At 35.7% G+C, this 20,460-nt stretch overlaps 1 protein-coding gene and 1 pseudogene across 2 annotated transcripts; both read left to right on the top strand.

Moving 5' to 3' along the window:
* Window positions 1–1,401: 1,401 nt before the first annotated feature.
* LOC143575468 (synaptotagmin-2-like) lies at window positions 1,402–5,385 on the top strand. Its single transcript, XM_077059845.1, has 8 exons — window positions 1,402–2,499; window positions 3,076–3,317; window positions 3,440–3,458; window positions 3,550–3,755; window positions 3,846–3,955; window positions 4,051–4,149; window positions 4,671–5,067; window positions 5,169–5,385. The coding sequence occupies exons 1-8, from the start codon at window positions 1,796–1,798 to the stop codon at window positions 5,255–5,257; spliced, it is 1,866 nt and encodes a 621-aa protein (XP_076915960.1). The 5' UTR covers window positions 1,402–1,795; the 3' UTR covers window positions 5,258–5,385.
* A 9,316-nt stretch (window positions 5,386–14,701) lies between these two features.
* On the top strand, window positions 14,702–17,885 carry LOC143575477 (gibberellin 2-beta-dioxygenase 8-like; annotated as a pseudogene). Its single transcript, XR_013142764.1, has 3 exons — window positions 14,702–15,193; window positions 16,155–16,479; window positions 17,550–17,885. The product of XR_013142764.1 is annotated as a gibberellin 2-beta-dioxygenase 8-like (transcript).
* Window positions 17,886–20,460: the final 2,575 nt, after the last annotated feature.

The following is a 20,460-nucleotide window of genomic DNA, read 5'->3' as shown; positions in this document are numbered from 1 at the left end:
TGTTTTGCTTCATTTTTTATTACCTACCTCAATGAAGCACTGGTGAATTTGTTATTAAACTTTTCTAGAGCTGTAAAAGTCGTGGCTCACTGCATTAGGTAGAGCTAAGTGGATTCGTATTGCAAGGATGAATATGGGGGGCCAGAAGGATATCATATATTAAGCGTATTCGGATGTTTAAACCTTAGATGGAGATTTGGTAACTGTGGAAACGCAAAGGCTGTTGCGGCACAGTTACATAGTGAAGTTGAGTTTTGAGATCAGAATTCCAAATGGAAATTCTCTCTGGGGTGCTTGATGTATTAGGAAAGTGCTTTTTCTTCTAAAGTCTTTGGACCGTTTTTTTTTCATGTATGGGACTGTGATGACCGAATTGGAGCTCTTGGAAGCTTCAATGGGTCTTTCGGGAAACTGATTCATATATAGACCGCTACATCTAGGCGAACTAAATTGATTAACGTCTTAGTTTGTTTATGAAAACTGAGGTTTGGAAGACTTGTATTAAAGATTATTGGAGTTACTAATGTAGGGTTTGCTTGGATGACTGTTGATGGATTGCGTAAAGCTTTCAAGTAGGAGATTGTTGGGTTTGTAAAGGCTTTGGGCCGATTTTGGGCTTAGGCTCAAATTGGTAAACAAGGGCTTGTGCCTATAATTGTGTTCTTATTAATTAAGCTAGATTTGTATCTACATATACCGTTACAATGCAAATGTAATCTTTTAACATTATTAATGAAATAATATAATTATAGTATGTGGATGTAGGTCTCGGCACTATAACCAAATCATGTAAAATTCTTGGGTCATTTATTGTTAATTTTTTTATTGCATGATAATCATACGTGCTTGTTTGTGTTCATGTTTTTTTGCTCTCATGCCCCCACTTTATTCCTAATTGATCATTTTAAAGGACACTTCAAGCCTTTTTTGAACCATTTGATTCGTTATAATCTTTTATTTTAATAATCGAGTTATTGATTAAAATTAGAACTCATAAGCAAAAGCTGAAATATACAATATTTTCAATAAAAAAATATTTAGATCAATTCGTTCTAACCCAAAACCCATTCCACACCATTTCAATCTAAACAAGTCTTAATCCGAACCTACCTAACCCAACCTGTTTGCAAGGCCTAGATATAAGCCACGCGAGACTCGACCCTGACTCTTTTAGTGGTATTCTCATGACATGGGGCCCACCACATTATAAATAATCGGGTCTGATTGGTTCGGATCTCACGGGTATTCACATGGTTTATGTAAAAAGAACATTGTCCGAACCGCAAGACCCAACCCATACCGTTTAATGACCCGAAAATCTCATGACATGTCGTCTACAGCCGTCCAACATCCCTGCTTTCACCTTCACCTTCACCTTCACCTTCACCTTCACCATCACCATCACCATCACCATCACCATCAACAGTCAACCTTCCGTATCAATTAACCCCGCGTTTATTCCGGCCCACGTGTACATCGTGCAGCCACCTTTATTTCCACCATTTCAGCTCACCAATTTTCATCTTACGTAACGTCACATTCTTCCCACTTTCTCGGCCATTAAACCCGTATATAAATTTCAAGTCAATTCACTCCTGCCGACCATTCAATTCCAATTCATTACTCCATTTCACTCCAATTTCTATCTGGGTTACGTTATTCATCAACTTTTACTCATACCCAGATCAAAATCTTGAAGTTTAACACCCCAATTCAGCTTCAATTCATTTCTAGGGTTTCAATACCCATTTCCCCAATTCAATTTCATGTGTTAAACTTTTAATCAACTAATTCCATGTCTGCAACATCCGATTGTTCCAAGATTCTGTGGATGTCATCAGTACAACCATTCAATTGCCCATGCCAGAAATCAATTGGAACCAGTTTTGTTATTAAGTCCTCAATTAGAAGAAGAAACCGAGGTCTGGTTTTGATTTCTTTGGCTCCAATTGATGGCAAGAATCAATCTTTAAGCTTAAAGCTTTCAACTTTAATGAAAAGGCACCAAAAAGATCAAATTTTTGATGAGTTTAGTGGGTTTAGAGAAGACCCTGTTATAGGTAAACTATCAACTCAATTAGGGGTTATACATCCAATACCGTTGCCTCCGGTTAATAAAAACATTGGTGGGATGTTTATTTTGTTTTTTATTAGTTGGGTTGTGTTTGATAAGATTTGGGCGTCAAGAAAACCGAAAAAAGATGATGGGAAGCTCGGGATTTGGCCGCAAGTACCGACGAGTTTCTCGCTTTTTCTTGAAAAGGATTTGCAGCGGAAAGAATCGGTTGAGTGGGTGAATATGGTGTTGGGGAAGCTGTGGAAGGTTTATAGAAACGGGCTCGAGAATTGGGTTATTGGGTTGCTTCAGCCGGTTATTGATGATTTGCAGAAGCCGGATTATGTGGAGCGGGTTGAGATTAAACAGTTTTCGCTTGGGGATGAGCCGTTTGTTGTTAGGAATGTGGAACGGAGAACTTCACGCAGTAACATTGATTTACAGTGAGTTTTTTTTGTTAAAGTTTTAAAATTTATATTCAAGTTGTTATCTGTTAGTTGTTGGTAGGCTTGTAAACGAACCGAACGTACACGAACAATTAAGCGAACAGGGTATTTCTTGTTTGTTCGCTCGTTAAGAAAGCGAATATGTCTGTGTTCGTTAACAGTATAACAAACCGAATGTAAACGAACCTTGCTAAGCGAACACCAAATAAAGGTAAACTGAAAATCACTTTATTGGGCCTAAAAATTCTATAAAACTTGATTAAGCTGTAATGGGTGATTGGGTGGTATCTTAATTTCATAAACTAGACTAAATTACAATGTGCCTAAAATATTAAGTGAACACATAACGAATGTAAATGAACAAACATAAATGATATAAATGAATGGACGAGACACACATTCATGTTCGTTTAACTAAATTTACAAAAAAAAAAAAAAAACCTTGCTCATGTTCCTTCATTTTTTAAACAAATGAACTTCCTGACGAAGGCTTCACTGAACGTTTGGTTTGTTTATAGGCCTAGGTGCTGGTTAACTTTTGTGTTTAATTGTTTATTGCATTACTTTTTAAAGGTACCAAATTGGTCTTCGTTACACCGGTGGTGCTCAAATGCTTCTAATGCTGACACTGAAATTTGGGATTATTCCAATTAAGGTGCCGGTTGGCATTCGGGATTTTGATATTGATGGAGAACTTTGGGTTAAGCTTAGATTGATTCAAACTGAGCCTTGGGTGGGAGGTGTTTCGTGGGCTTTTGTCTCACTTCCAAAAATTAAGTTTGAGTTGTTACCGTTTCGGTTGTTTAATATAATGGGTACGCCATTTCGTTACATTTTTAATATTAGGTAATTATTTGTACCATTTATGTTGACTTAAATTAAATACTAATACATAATTTATCATTTTTTTCTCTTGCATTTATTTATGCGATACCAGCGATTCCCGTACTCTCAATGTAAGTGGTTTTCTTCACGTGATCGTGATTTTTTTAGACATTGCGTGTGATACATCAACTACTTATTTAATGTTTTTTTTTTAAATTTTAGGTTTTTAAAAAAACTTTTGACCGAGGATTTACCTCGATTATTTGTTCGTCCCAAGAAAATTGTGTTGGACTTCCAAAAGGGGAAAACCGTCGGCCCAATTCAAAATGATTTCAAGTCGAGTGAAATGCAAGATGGAAATAAAGATTTTGCAGGCGAACTCTCGGTTACTCTTGTTGATGCTCGAAAATTGTCTTACTTCTTCTATGGTGGGCACCATTAGATTTTATATATTTGTACATGATTAGTACACACTGAAATACAAGTCTTATCATGAGTTTAAAATTTTATTTTTACAGGAAAAACAGATCCATATGTTGAACTAAGGCTGGAAGATCAAGTGATGCATAGTAAAAAGAATAGTCAAACAACCGTGACTGGGCCTCCCGGCAAGCCAATATGGAATCAAGTGAGATATTCATCACCTTGATATTCATTATTTTGCGTCTTTTATATCTATATGAAGTTCGTTATTAATATTTGATGATCTTCGCTTTATGGCAGGATTTCAGTATGCTTGTTACAAACCCTAGAAACCAGAAGTTGTCGGTTCAAGTAAAGGATTCTCTTGGATTTATACACATGACTGTTGGTGCAGGAGAGGTAACCTCTCGTTCGGATCTTTGGATTTTAGTTTTGAAACCGATTCTGTGATTACATTTGTTTGGATAAACGACTGCTTCTTTGATCGTTTTATTATTATGGGGTCACATGATTGGGTTTGGGTAATTAGTTTCATACCAAACCGCAACAAAACCGATTGGTTAGCTGAGTATTGATGGGCATTTGTGAGTTTTCCACGGACTCTTTCTTGACAAAATTTATCAATAAAAAATTGAATAAAATATCGGTATTTTTTTATTTTTTTTATTTTTACATTAAGTATAGCATATTTGTCATTATTAATGGCTATTAAATTTAATTATAACATTTTTTAAAACAACGGTCTTTTAACAATTGTTGTCGTTGACTTGACGCTTTATCTGGCTTGTATTTTTACCCCTCACTCTTGTTAACAAATATTTTACTCGTTATTTATAATGATCTCCTTTTCGGTCAAACGTACAAATATCTTATTATCTAGTTATTCGACGTGCTAATAAATTAAATCTATAATCTTTTAGGTTGACCTAAGATCTTTGAAAGACACGGTGCCAACGGACAGGGTTGTGACTCTCCAAGGAGGGTTGGGACCGTTTAACAAGGGACCCACCGGAGAGATCCTACTTAGACTCACATACAAAGCTTATGTTGAAGACGAAGAAGATGAAAGAGTCAAAGCCGACATTGATGCATCAGATGACGAGTTTTCAGAACTAGCGCCAGCTGGCACGACATACGAGCCGTCATCCGATAAAGAGTCGTTCATGGATGTTTTGGCAGCGTTTATAGTTAGTGAAGAGTTTCAAGGAATAGTCGCTTCTGAAACATTAAATGTGAATAATACAAAGTCAACTACAACAACGTCCTCCGGTCAAACACCTGATTTTGCGACTACCGACAGTGGTTCTGATTCAGGAGGTATTGACGTTTGACTATTGACTATTGACCACTTGACATGTTTTGTTTCATAATATTCATTCATATGTGTTGTATTGATCAATGTTTAAATTTATTTGCAGGGTCAGCTTTATATTGGCTTGGTGTGATTACAAGTATCTCAATTCTAACTGCCATTAACATGGGCGGCTCGAATATCTTTAATCCTTAATTTTTTCGCTTTGTTTTCGTGTTGAAATGTTAATATTTTTGATAAAACAGAGTTACAAATTTGGCTCTTTATAGAGGTTTTGTAATAGTTCTGTTATAGAAGAAAATGAAATAGATTTTTTTGGTATAGGGGTGAATATTGAATTGGTTGTGTTTATAATATGCGGCCATTCAAAAATAGAAGGAAAAAAAAGAAATGCATATAAATACAAATACAATGATTAATTTCATATATACTTTTACAAACATCAGAAATACCATATATATATATATATTCAATACACACAGTTAGCGGTGCACATTCAAACCGGTTAACTGGTTTCTAATTGATTCTTTAACAGGTTAGTAACCAGCCCCTCTCTAACCGGTCTCTACTCGGAGAAAATCGACGGTCAGTAACCGTTTTTCGTTTTGGCCCCATGATCGGTTAATAACCTGTTACAAAACCGACTAACCGAAACCGGTTCAAGGTTTTTAAATTATTTTTTTAAAAGTGTTTAGATTATTTTTTTAAACTAGTTTGTTCCTGGATTAATTACCGGTTAACCGATTTGGGTTTTTGTGCTTAAAAACCGGTTACTAACCGACCCGATTAACCGGACTAATCGGTTAATTGACCGTTGACCAATAAAAGGTTATTAAATTAACCGGTTTTTGAATAACCGAATAACCGGTTTGTGCATGTCTACACGCAATCACACAAATCTCACGTTGTTAGAGAATCATATCAATATAAACTAGTATTTACTGTCAAGTTCGAGCTTGGTCGACGATATAACTCTCTTTATGTGGTATATTTTAACAAGTGTTGATTTGCCGGCTTATAACCATGGGAAGATTGAATATGAAGATCTTTTTAGAAGATTGCCAACGATCTAGTACAAGGAAGACCCATAGGGTTGGGATATACCGTGTTTCTTATGTGAATTGGACTTAGACTTTGTTTGATAGCTTCTAAAGAGGGGTAGCGGCGCAGCTTGTTGCCCGTTTGCTTGCCACTTTATTGTAAACGTTTACTTGATTATAACTATACAACATGGCACGGAAAAAAAAAGAATCACAATTACCGTTACCGTTAAAAAAAATAGTCATTAAGAGGTAGTCTCTTAATGACTAATAAGGGCTACCAAACAACCCCTTATACAAATCAAATTTTGAACTGAATTGAGTTCGACTTACGAATTTGAATTCGATTTATTGAATCGGGTTAACATAAAAAACGATTTTGAATTCGGTTTCTACTTTCTAGATTAAATTCTATGTGATTTTCGAACCAATATGGCCCGTATATTTGAATTTGCATTATATAACTTTTACTATGTAAAAAAATACATACATTTTTATTATACATATATTTTTATATTTATTTCCCTCATAGTTCAATTAATTTATTCAAATAACCTGAACTCACACCGAATTCAAGTTGGCTTTTTGAATTCAATTCAAATACGGTTTGAATTCCAATTTGAACTTAAAACTTTTAAATCTGGATAACTTGATTGTCATAACCCAAAAACTGATCGATAAATGCACTTGACAAGTTGTCGGCTTTTAACAAATCAATGATGAAGAGTTCAAATCTTTGTAAGTGCAAGACTTGATACATTTAAGGCGGACAAAAATCGTTAACAAAAAAAGAAGGAAAAAGAAAGGGATACATGTTTTATAGTTAAATATGGTTATTGGGATATTCTCCGTATATAAATGCTGAAATAATGATTCATTTCACACTTTGAAAACCAAAAACCAAAAAAATGAATATTAGCCGTCCAAAAACCAAAACACATGACAGATAATTAAACCAAATGCCGGCCGAATATTAAAAAACAGTTGTGTAAGGAATTCAAATCTGGTCGAAAATGAAACATTGATTTGTACTTATCGACCAAGGTGGGAATCCGTGGGGTTGGGAAAATGAAGGTTTTTAACATGCGAATACTGTTTTGGACACTTTCCTTGTATTAAAATATCATTGATTATTATTATTATGATTTATGAAAACATACAAGTTGAAGTTAGTTTATTTTTGGTTGCCTTTTCACCTAAACCTGCTTGGAACATGTGATGGTGATGCATAAACCTTGATTTATGATTTGCATGTGCAATAAAGAGGTTGACTTTTCCATATGTTTTTAAGGGAAATGGTGTGTTAGTAAGGTGCCTTCCCTCTATCATAAATGTACAGGGTTTAAATTCTACAGGCTGCAGATGCATGCAATACAGTTTATAAGAGTATTTAGGAGTAGGTTAGTTTGTCATCTTAAAAAAAATAAAATTCACGACTCAATTTGTAATTTTAACAAAAATATCATATTCATATTTATGTTATCACTTTAACACTCCATATAAAATACATATTTATATACAAGTATATATAAGAGTGTACAAGTCTTCATAAGTTTTACAAGTGTCGGGTTTACTTTTTTTGACGTTTGAGAAGTTGAGGGACTGATGTGTCAAGCCTATAAAGTTCAAGTCAAAGGACTAATTTGTCATTTATGAAAAGATGGCACGCTTAATCGAATCCGGATATGGACGACCATGGCTTATCGATGCGAACAATATGAGTATCTCATATGGTTTGTATTGCAAACGTAAGTATGCCATTTTTGACACCGAGCTTGATGCATGACTAAGTCTAAGTGAGTCTAACCCATCTTTCTCGCCTCCAATTGTGTATGCATTAATCCCAATAAGTTGCAACCCCCAAACACACGCTAATACTAGGCATACGTAATAATATCTAGACAACTAGTTTGCGCATCTAGTGAAAACACAACTATAAACTGACTAGCTGATGGGATGGTTAAAAATATGTGATCAAGTGTATTCACCATCAAATGCTTGCGTATTCTTTTAAGCATGTCTCTAACGTACTAGTTAGAAATATGAAGGACTCAAGGCTCAATTACGACTACTTACTTATTTTGAAAGCTTTTGATTAAACAAAATCACGTTTAGATTTACCCATGTCGTATATTATAAATCTAAGACAAAGTTATGCTGTATCGTTGGCCGTTTTATGATAGAAACCTTGAAACTCAAATCCATGGTTAAGTCATATTAGTAAATCAAAGAAGACGGATAAGTGAAGCTTTAGTCTATAAGCCGAGTAAACAACGGCGTTAACAAACGTATTTTTTTTAAATGAGGATCTTGTATGATAAGAAAGTAAAAAAGTTTGATAGGGTAAAAATGGTTTTATAAGATGAAGTGAAAATGGTTGTATATATAGTTTTATAAGAATGATTGGTGAAAAATTAAATTTGGGTAGGTAAATGTATTTATTTCTGATGGCTAAAACATGCCGGCTAGGAGAAAAAAAATTTGACGGCTAAAAGAAAAAAATAGAAACCAGCTAAATATTTAATTGAGTAGGTAAAAATATTAATTTGGGGGCTAAATTTACACCGGCTAAGAAGATGGCTAAGAGATAAAAAGATAGAAGCCGGCTAAATATTTAATAGGGTTGGTAAGGTTGGTAAAATATTCAATTTTTACTGCTAAAATTAGACGGCTAAATGAAAAAAGAAGATGACTAAGTGAAGCCTTAGCCTATAAGCCGAGTTGGAGCCGGCTAAGAAAGAATATTTGGAGCCGACTAAGTGAATAGACATATATCCCAAAGCCGGCTAAATAACCATTGATGTAGGCTAAGTTTAGCCACCTTTGACACGTGTTGAATTTTTATAGGCTAAAGGTGAGTCCCGTTTACTTTTCATAAAATTTCGTGTCCATAAAGTGGCGGCTAATGCTTAGCCCCCTTTTCGGCTTCGTTGACGTATGACTTGTTTATAGACCAAAATATCAATGATTGAAGATATGTAGGCTAAAATAGACACGTCTATTTTGAAAAAAAATTAGTCAAAGATGCTTTTGCCCTAAATTTAAATCCACTGTGTTAAGAAAACAGTATTAACATATCACTAACCATATGAGGTTCCACCATTTTTCGGGCGGCTAGTGACAATCATTTCCATGTAATGCATTAATGCATTATTTGCATACCATTCTATTTCGGTGGTTGAATATTCAGCTAATAAGAGAGGGAAAAACGGTTTGGAGGTCATGACTCATGCACCGAATAATAATAGTCTATAATAGTTATAAAATTAATTATCGTTATAATAGTTGAAGGCAGTTGAAGCGAAGATGTTCTTACCATCTGCTTATTATTAATATTCATCCCTAAGACCAACTTGATCCGTCCTTTGAATTTAAGACAAAAAGAAAAACAAACATGATTGATGAATTTCAATGTTTAATAATATTGAATATTAAAATATACTTTGATTTAAAAGTCAACTACAGTGTTAAATTATTTAATTGAAAAAGAATTCAACAGAAAAGGAACATTACCGGCTTTACCATTATTATTAAGGAAAAATTCTCTAAATAGCAACTGTTAGACCAAACTTTTTTAAAAATAATCATGGTTTTTAAGAAATTTCTAAAATGGTCAAAAATAGCTGTCGGGCTGACGTAATCATTTCTGATATAACATATTAGATTGGCCATTAAAATCTCATCACATCACATGCCATGATGTCTAGTTATCCGACTAAAAACAAAGTTTTTCCATCAGTTGACGTAATTTTTTCCGCGCCCGACGTAATTTTTTTCATCTTCATCTTCTACATCTAAAACCCTAAAAACTCCATAACCAACCTTCATCTCCTTCTTTCTTATCTCTTTTTGTAATCAAGCAAATCCATAATGTAAATCACTTAGTTTTTTGAGGAGAACACAACCATAGTGTTTATTTTTCATGAATTACATTTGTTATTGAGAAATCACCACAAGAAAGCGACGAACCCATGAGTTCAATTTAGAGAAATTTGATGAAAGAGTAATCCGTACGATCCGATGGTAATAGGAAATAGACTGTCGGACCCGACTGTGTTTTCTTTTACGTTCGCTCCTTAATGAATTCGTTGGAAAAACTCCAAATTAGCTAGAGCCGCTAGACAATGGAACACGTGGCGACTTCTGATAGGTCACATTATTCTGTCGGATCAGAAATAGTTTACGTCTTATCCGATGTTTTTTTTTGTCATTTTGGAAATTTCTTAAAAACCATGATTAAATCTGGAAAAGTTTGATCAACAATGGCTATTTGAGAATTTTTCTCTTATTATTATTTTTAATATATGTAGTTTATTTTCATATACATTATTTATTATAAGTTTTTGTAAGTTATTAATAATTGTATGGAAGAATTTGTTAAAATTAGCAACTATCCAACTTTGACGAGGCTGTAAGGTGGTTTAGGCGTAAATTAGGAGGTCAAATGTTCAATCCGTGTAGAGTATACATTTAATCGTTAAGAAAAATGATGGAATGTGTTTCAACGAAGGGTCAAATACATATTCGATACTAACATATTATAGTTCCGATACCCATCGATGCCAACATTTTAACCACCATCAAACAAACAGTTGAGTTTGATTGATTTTGTGTTGCGCTTGCGGGGAAATATGATCAGACAGTTCTATAGTTCTAGATGATTAACCGATGAAATTTCTGTCAAGAATGGCCCCATCCTGATAATTGGTTGGAAAACCTTGTAATTTTGTAAAAAAAGTTTCAAACCTCAATTATCAAGGTATTACCGACGGTTTTTGTAGTTATCTTAATTTTGTCCATATATATAATTGATTAAAGGTAACTAACAAGTTACGGGATTTTCATTGTATTCTATAACAAAGACAAAAGGAAATAAAAAAAAGCAAAAATAAATAAATCTATGCATAATAATAATAATAATAATAATTCCTATTTCAAGTTGTTACACACCATGAACATAAACATTTACTATATATTTTTTGAAAAATTCCCAAAATAGTCATGGTTGACCAAGTTTTTCTAAAAATAGCCTAGGTTTACAAAAAAAAAATCTCCAAAATAGCGTATTTTTTCCGTCAGATTCACGGAATTTTATCACCGTCCTACGAAATTTTTGGACCTTTAAAATCGCGCCACGTATCAACGTATTAATGAATCACTTAGTTTTTCGAGGATAACAAAATTATAGTGTTCAATTTCACTCTATAACTCAAAATAAAAAAACCCCCAAATTGAAAAATCTAGAGTTCGTCAGACAATTTAAGCAGTCGGATCCGACGGAATCATGAACTAAACTGTCAGATCCGACAGTTTATTATTTCGTCGGTTTGTTTCATTAATCCGCCGGACAAAACCGTAAATCTGATCCGACGGAATAGTATGTTAAATGTATCCAACACCAAATCAGATTGAAGTCTCATAATATCTCGGAGATATTTAATATAATAATTAGTTTATTATTATAAGATAAGTTAGTCTTATTTTATTTAATTCTATTTGTTTTGGATTCAAATTCTGTATTTGAGTTAGTATATGATTAGGAACCGTGGGTATATATATACCATTGGTTCAATGTGTTAGTAATTATTAAGTTTTTCTCGTTTGTCGTTTTCTTAATAAAAGAGTCATAGAGAATTCTTCAAATCTCGTGTTCGTGTTCTTGATTCACTAGCTTAAATTTCAACAAGTGGTATAAGAGCCAAGGGCTCGTACCGGGAAGCGGTTTGAAAATTCGAGATAGCCTCCGCCAGCGGTTGTCTCTATCGGTGGAGGGCAAGCGTGAAAGAGAGAGCGGTTTTGAGAGTCGCTTTTTGATAAGAGGGAGCAGTTGTGGCTGTGTATGATTGAAGACGAAGAAAAGGAATTGAAAAAAAAATATATATATATTCTTGGTTGTGTCAATTATGTTTTCTTTGTTATAGAAGGTTCTGTTTGATCCAATCCATTGATGTTGTGTTTTGGTTGCTGGAATCAACAAGTGGTATTAAAAGGGGACGGGAAGTTTTTTTTAGTCGGATTTTTTGAAAAAATAAAAATAAAAAAAATAATAAGTTGAAGTTTGTTTGTCAAACTGATGTGTGTGTGGTTAATTGCTTGTGGCCTAAGGAAGTTTTCTTTTTGTTGGATCCTTCTTGTTCGTACAAAAGCAACAACAGTTGTATTAAAGGATATTGATTTTCTTTTTTCGGTATTGTGATTCACATGTAAAACTCTCATAGTAACAGTTGTTCCATCACTCTTTTGAATGGTGAGGACCGAGGAACCTTGAAGTTGATCCAATGTGGGTCAAGAATCAAAGCAGTATGTAGTAAAATGAGGGAAACGAAGACTGGCTGTTTTAGTTCGTTTAGAACAGAGAAACCGATCAAACAAAGGTGAGCCCATGTTCCGATCGCGTTGAGTTTCCGGTCGAACCGATTGCGGTGAGGTTATGGTCGAACGATGGGGTGTCCGTGTTCCGATCGCGGTACGTTCTTGATCGAAATTTGAAAGTGTTTATATTTGATCGCGACAAGGGTCCGATCGAAGGGTAGGTTGAATTCAATCATAGGAGCAAAGCAGCCTTGGATCGTGATCAAGAACATGTGAACATGTAGCAGGTAAACATGTACGTGTTTGTGAAACTTGGCAACGAACAAAGAAAAAGAGAATTTGGTTTCCCATGCATTACAAGGTAGTTCATAGATGGAAAATAGGCAAAGTTTTTGTTGCATGTATTATTTCACTAATTCTTGGCTTAAGGGTAGCATATATGTTTTTGTCAGGTACTATTTGGATGGTCCGATTCACAGCGGTTTAGTGGAGAACTAGTGAAGACTAATAGCAGTTACAAGGTGGTTTAGATCCGCCAGTATAACGAAGTATAACGAGGTTGTGTGTCAACTTAGTTTTGTTGTTCATTGAGTTGATTGTTTCTATGATGATGTGCCATTATCATGTGTCGGGATGGTTATATCTCCGTGTGTCGGGACAATGATGGTGTGCCATTACCGTGTGTCGGGAGGGTTAAATCCCCGTGTGTCGAGGTAGTTTAGCGGGCTAGCGTTGTTGGGCTGTCTAAACGAGATTGCAACATCAGATTTTCGGGTTCGGTTTTATGACCAAGTCATGGCGTACAGAGGTGCAACAGTTCGAGGTGTTTGGAAGTTGCATGGAACCTATTATGGTGCTGAAATCAGTGGTCAAGTGGTACCAAATGGTACCGGTTTTGGGCTGCAAATTTGAACCATAAATGGGAGACCACGTTCAGTAAGTTTGTGTGTGATATCGGGGCTTGATGGTTTCGGTTTGTACGAACAGTGGGTTCGTAGGAGACCACCGAAGATGATCAAGACGACAAGGACTGTTTGGATGTGAGTTGAATATGTCTAAGATCCTGTGTGGATTAAGAAGTGACCGGCCAAGACGCAATGGATAAGTCTAAAGAGATATGAGTGTTATTGTCCGTTAAAAAAACCTTGAAGGAACAAGTATGAATCTAGAGGGAGTGTTGGAATTTAACACCTGAGCCGATGTCGGATGACGTGACTTGTTGTGTTGAGTCGCGAGTTGTTTCGAGTCGAGGTGCTTCGTGTGTGTCACGACTAGAAGAAGTTTGGTGTTGAGAGGGAGTGTTAAATGTATCCAACACCAAATCAGAATGAAGTCTCATAATATCTCGGAGAATATATAATATAATAATTAGTTTATTATTATAAGATAAGTTAGTCTTATTTTATTTAATCCTATTTGTTTTGGATTCAAATTCTGTATTTGAGTTAGTGTAGGATTAGGAACCGTAGGTTTATATATACCATTGGTTCAATGTGTTAGTAATAATTAAGTTTTTCTCGTTTGTCGTTTTCTTAATAAAAGAGTCGTAGAGAATTCTTCAAATCTCGTGTTCGTGTTCTTGATTCACTAGCTTAAATTTCAACATAGTATGCTTCGTGGCGCTTCATGATAGTGTAAAGATTCTGTCGGATCAGGAACAGTTTCCGTCGAATTAGTTCGACTATTTTTTAATTTGTTTTGGTCTTTAGAAAAACTGAAAAAGTTGAGTCAAAAATGACTATTTCAAGAATTTTCCTATGTATCTTTAGTCTGTCTAAAATTTATATTAAATGTACTGATCACCATGTGAAATTAACCGGTTCATAAACCTCAATAGTCAAAGAGGATTGCAGAGTTTGTCATGTGGCATGCTCTTAACTTTTTATCTTACTTTTGGTCATTATTTTTACTTATAAATTAGATCCACCGATCTTTTCCCGTTTCCTTTCTGCCATTTCCACCAGCATTTTTATTCTTTAACATTATTCGGTGCCAAATATTTTTCATCTTCTGTAACCACGCGTAGACTTCGTCCTTTTTGGCCCAATATATTTCCTAGACTGCACAAGTTTGACAATTGTCACAATTTCGAAGCTTTCCTGTTGGTTCCATATTCATTTTTCAACCTTCATATATATAAACTATTAGGAGTCCATTTTATATTTTGCACTCACTCTTTAATTTGTTGTTTTCTCCTTGTAGTTTCTTGAATATTATCACTGTAAAACTTCCTCTTTCTGGTCTTATATTTGTACCTTTCAAGTTTGTTATATTAAACATACAAACCCCTCGTGCACTAGAGATTTTGTGTGAAAATGATTGAGTGCAACCAGAACCCACCTCTATTCCAAAACTATGCTCAACTTTTGAACCAGTCTCGTGACCGGGTTGACGTTAAACAACGACTCGTGAACCATGAGCCGGGGTTGGAAGAATGCGAGCTTCCGCTTGTGGACCTTTGCGGGTTGTGGAGTGAGAATGAGGAAGAACGGGTTTCCTGCGCTTCAGAGATATGCAAAGCTTCATCCGAATGGGGGTTCTTTCAGATTGTGAACCATGGAATAAACCTTGAGCTTCTTAGGAAGATGAGGAAGGAGCAAGTGAAGCTGTTTAAAGCGGCGTTTGAACGAAAAACATCGTCTGGGCTTCTTGATAACTCGTATAGGTGGGGAAACCGGACCGCAACATGTCCGAAACAGTTATCATGGTGTGAAGCTTTCCATGTTCCTCTTTCTAAGATATCTGATGATACTTGCTATGGAGAATTCAATTCTTTGAGGTAACATGACCTTTTCATCTCACTTTTTGTTAAAAGGCAGTAAAACTTTTACCACACTATTCCCTCTTAGAGTCAGATCTTCACTGATAGTCATTAGGGCTGCTTTTACCCATGCCATGAATGAGAGTGAGTTCATCTTTTATCTTGTCATGCCGAAAGGTATATATATATCGCTCAAGCTCTTCTTTGATTTATGGCTCAAGTTTACTTTTTCCAGGTATAAACATGATGCATGTTCAAACATTTGCGCTACTAGGAAATAAGTCATTTCCTACTGCATATTTTGTAGAAAATTTGTTAGAAAAACCATTTTCTAACGATTTTCCTATAAAGAATCCGTGTGAGAAAAACATAGGCTGGAAAATCATTTCCAACCACGAGTTTTTGTTACACACATGATGTATATGGTTTAATTTAAACAAATATGGTTTAAAGTTAATTAAACATAATATATTAGCAGAAAGACTGTTTTAGAGCATAATTTAATAAAATAGACATTGCTAAAAGGTAAACATAGTTGATAGAAAAGGTTCTAATTAATTGCCACCACCACTTTTAGTTTTTTATGATTATAAAGTTGAATTTAAAGCACTAAATTACAATTCTATTCCACAATTAGATAATCATATAGTCCTTTATTAAATAAAACGGGTAAAAAATATTCTCTGTCGGTTTTAAGGAATTTTTATTTTTATTAGAAGATGTTTTATATAAGTTAAGGACGACTTTTGGTTTGTATCATGCCATTGTCTATCTTATTCCTATAATTAATTAACTATTGTACACACATTATAAAAAAAACAAGCTTTTTAAAGCAGATTATAAGGAGAATCAGAAGTAGGGAATTTTAAACCAAAAAAAAAATATATCATAAGTGATTAAGAATAATGGAATAAAAGAATAAATTATTCTCCTTCATACAAAATGTGTAAGTTATAATATTCTGTGTTATCTTTACTAGGGAAGTAATGCAGGAATACGCGGGTGCGATGCAAGAACTTGCAAAGTCAATAGCGAGAGTGCTTGTGGCGAATATGGGCTTGCAACGGGGAGCATGGGAAGATAACTGCAACGCAAGCACATATTTCATGAGGCTGAATCGATACCCTCCTTGCCCCATCTCTCCAGAGGTTTTTGGACTTGTGCCCCACACGGACAGCGATTTCCTCACAATTTTGCACCAGGATGAACATGTTGGAGGGCTTCAACTCATGAAAGATTCCAAATGGGTGGCTGTTAAACCTAATCCTGATGCCCTTGTTGTCAATATTGGTGACCTTTTTCAGGTATATTTCTTTTTACCTTTTGCATTTGGTGAACACCTATTTTTGGCCCTTAAATGCAACAACAAGAAGTTTTATTCCCATATATAATCGCATCTTTAACTTTTTATACTAATGGGCATGATATAAAGATGTTATAGTTTCGAATGTGTTTGTTCCCTACCCCTCATATTCTAAAGTTATATGGGGATAGGGGATCAAATCTTAATGCATTGCTAGTAGATACAACTTTCAGCATCTTAATTTGCTTAATGCAATATATTCTCAAGTTCGTACTAAAGTCAATAGACGGAGGAAATAATTCGCAAAAGAAAAAGCGCTAGCTAAAAGTTTTCGAATCATTAGATAATCACTAGACAAATATTTGATTTCTTTACCGTTCATATAGATGTGTCAAATAAAGCAAAAAAGATGCATACTTATAAATCTATTAATTTTAGACATGACATTTTTTTTTACAACTCACTTTACATAATATCTATTTTAGAACTGTTTTGTTTTCCTCTATTAGTGATATACACTTGTAATTAGAATCAAACCAGACCCACAAAATTCTTGTTAGTTACAACCTTCTTGCCTCACACTTAATTAACCTAACTAGCTTTGCCAACTGAGATTAACATATTGAGTTAAAAGCTTGGGAATTAATTGGTAGATTGTCCACCTTTTTAACTAATAAGCTTTAACGACTTTTTCTTAATATTTAAATACTGAGTTTGTTCCCTTGACTATAATTTCTTTTTTTGTGTATAATACAAATGCTACGTATCATATATATGGTCCAAAATGAAACTTTTAGTTGTAGATTCTCTTAGTATGAATCAAGGTCAACCGGTAGGTATGATAATTAATCTTGGTGAGAGAAGACGTATAGTTCAAAATAGAACTTTTAGAGAATATGTGAATTTTATATTCGACCAAAAGCATAGTTGTTCATCCGTCATTAATCATTAGTAAAGTTTAATTCATGATCATAGAATACACATCATATTTTTCTATTGAATACACGTCATATAATTCATATATTCAATGAACCATATGATATAAATTTGTAAAATATACGAAATTTGCAGGCGTGGAGCAACGACGCTTACAAGAGCGTTCAGCACAAAGTAATGGTGAATCAGGAAGTGGAGAGACACTCTATAGCTTACTTCTTGTGCCCTTCTTACGAGTCCGTTATTGGTTGTTATGATGAAGAAATTCGGTTTACCGAAGATTTACATTTGGAGATTATAGAAGCCAAATTCAACAAGATGTTAAAGCCTTTGGTCATAAGGTTGGCCTTCCAAGATTTCTTGTTTCTAAATAATACATATGGATGTTGGTCGCTGAAGAACTTGTTGCTCCAAAGTTGAGTGCTTTCACACAACCACTTGTGTAGTGATCAAATCATGTTATGATGAAAATTCTACCGGCCTAGTATTGAACACCATTTGAAAAAGGGGGGGGGGGATGTATTTTTTTTTAATATAACTGATATCTTTGTGTTAACTAATATAATATAAGGAAAGATATAAACCTTTACTAACAAGCTCATTCTATGTCTATTTCTACCATACTCGTGCTTAGAGCATCTACAACAATAAACTCATACAAACCGCTACATCATTGTTACATCATATTTCAAACTTATCTCAAAAACATCGTTTCCTTCCACAACAACAAACCTTTACAAACCCCATTAAAAATATTAAATATGTATATATAATATATATATGTGTGTGCATGTGAGAGGGAGTGTATATCACTATTACTCTAAGAGATTATGGCATAATTGGTTGCCCTCTATTACATAAACACAACCCTTTAAATAGGGTGAATAGTGATACAATCACAATGAATGGAAACGTAAATCATGGAGGGATTATCTCCATATTAATGATACAATAATATTCTAATCCCTAAATATATGCACATTCTAATAGTCCCCCGCAGTTTGAGCGGCAGAGGAACGGACACGCAAACTGGACCTGAAATCCTCAAAGAAAGTCCCGGGCAAGCCTTTCGTGAAAATGTCAGCATACTGTGATGAGGAGGGGACGTGTAAGACTTTTACCCGACCGAGTTGAACCTTTTCACGGACAAAATGAATATCAAGTTCAACATGTTTGGTGCGTTGGTGTTGAACAGGATTTTCAGATAGATATACCGCAGAGACGTTATCACAGTAAATGATGGTAGCTTTAAGAACCGGCACGTGGAGCTCCAATAAAAGATTTCTTAGCCAACTTATTTCAGCTACTGCATTTGCAATGCCCCAGTATTCGGCTTCAGCACTGGACCTAGATATGGTGGGTTGACGCTTGGACGACCAAGAGATTAGGTTGTCGCCCAAAAAGACACAATAGCCCGATGTGGATCTCCTGGAATCAGGGCATCCTCCCCAATCTGCATCAGAATAAGCCATGAGAGCCGTAGAAGCGCATGCCGATAGGTGCAGGCCATAGTCTTGAGTGCCTTGTAGATAACGTAAGATGCGCTTAAGAAATGTGAAATGTGGCTCGCGTGGAGCATGCATGAACAAGCAGGCCTGTTGAACGGCATATGTGATATCTGGTCGGGTGAAGGTTAGGTATTGAAGTGTCCCTTCCAGACTGCGATACAGGGTGCTATCGCCATTAACAAGCCTTCTGAAGCACTAAGCTTGGAGGTAGTGTCACATGGGGTAGCGCATGGTTTACATCCCGTCATGTTGGCGCGATGTAGAATATCCCGAATGTATTGAGCTTGGGATAGAAAAAGGCCTTTTGAGTCCCGTGTTACTGTTATTCCCAAAAAATGATGAAGCATGCCCAAGTCGGTCATAGCAAATTCTCTAGAGAGCATTGTGATGATGGAACTGAGCAATGTGGAATCTGATGCTGTTAAAATAATGTCATCAACATATAATAATAAGTATGCAACTCGCTGTCCGCGCCGATAAATAAAAAGAGACGGATCACAAATGCTGCTTTTGAAACCGTGAGAGAGCAGGAATGTAGAGAAACGAGTGTACCAAGCTCGTGGTGCTTGCTTTAGGCCGTTAAGAGACTTCTTTAATTTGCAAACATGATCGGGAAACCGTTTATCAATAAAACCCGCTGGCTGGTGCATATATACGGTTTCTTCCAAGTGGCCGTGTAGAAAAGCATTTTTCACGTCGAGCTGATGTACATTGTCGTGATACAGCTAAGCTTAATACAGTGCGTATGGAGGCCGGTTTAACAACCGGGCTAAATGTGTCGTGACAATTAATCCCGACTGTTTGTGACTTTCCATTCACGACAAGTCTGGCCTTGTATCTTTCAAGTGTTCCATTAGCTTTAAACTTGTGGCGAAAGAGCCACATGCTCCGAATAACTGGCGTACCAATTGGTTTGGGTACAAGCTCCCATGTGTTATTTACCTGCAACGCACTAAACTCATTGGTCATAGCATTTTGCCAATTTGGATCTAAAAAAGCCTTATGGTAGGAGGTGGGTAAAGGAGAAATGGCTGTGGTAGTGAGGTTGAATTTTGGGTTGGCCTTGGTTATACCGATTTTAGCACGTGTGATCATCGGGTGTTGGTTTGGCTGTGGATTGAGATTATGAGGCTGGGTTTGGGCCGGTTGGTTAGGAGTGGTGTGTTGGGTTGGAGTACTAGTGGTTTGGGCCGGTGGAATAGTGGTAGTGGTAGAAGGCCGTGAGGTGGAATGGTGAGGTGAGGTTTGGGACGTAAACGGTTCGGGTGAGTGAGGGTGGGAAGGTGGTGAAGGTGGTGGGCTGTGAGTGTTGGGAGGTCGATTTTGAGGCGGAATGTGGATGTTATGGGCTGTGGTGAAAGGGTAGGTGTCGTCGTCTAGGAAATTATAAGCTGCGGGTTGGGTAGGTTGAGAGTATGGAAAATCATTTTCATCAAAGACAACATGACGAGAAATGAGAACATGGCCAGTAGTTAGGTCAAGACAACGGTAGCCTCGAAAGTTTGGTGGGTACCCTAAGAAGATGCATTTGGTAGATC

This window comes from Bidens hawaiensis, unplaced genomic scaffold (genome assembly GCF_021521415.1).
Source record: "Bidens hawaiensis isolate Kalapana, Puna unplaced genomic scaffold, B.hawaiensis_p1.1 tig00027524_1, whole genome shotgun sequence".
NCBI lineage: Eukaryota > Viridiplantae > Streptophyta > Magnoliopsida > Asterales > Asteraceae > Bidens > Bidens hawaiensis.
The sequence above is the reverse complement of the archived record's forward strand: the minus strand, read 5'-3'. Positions and strand labels throughout refer to the sequence as shown.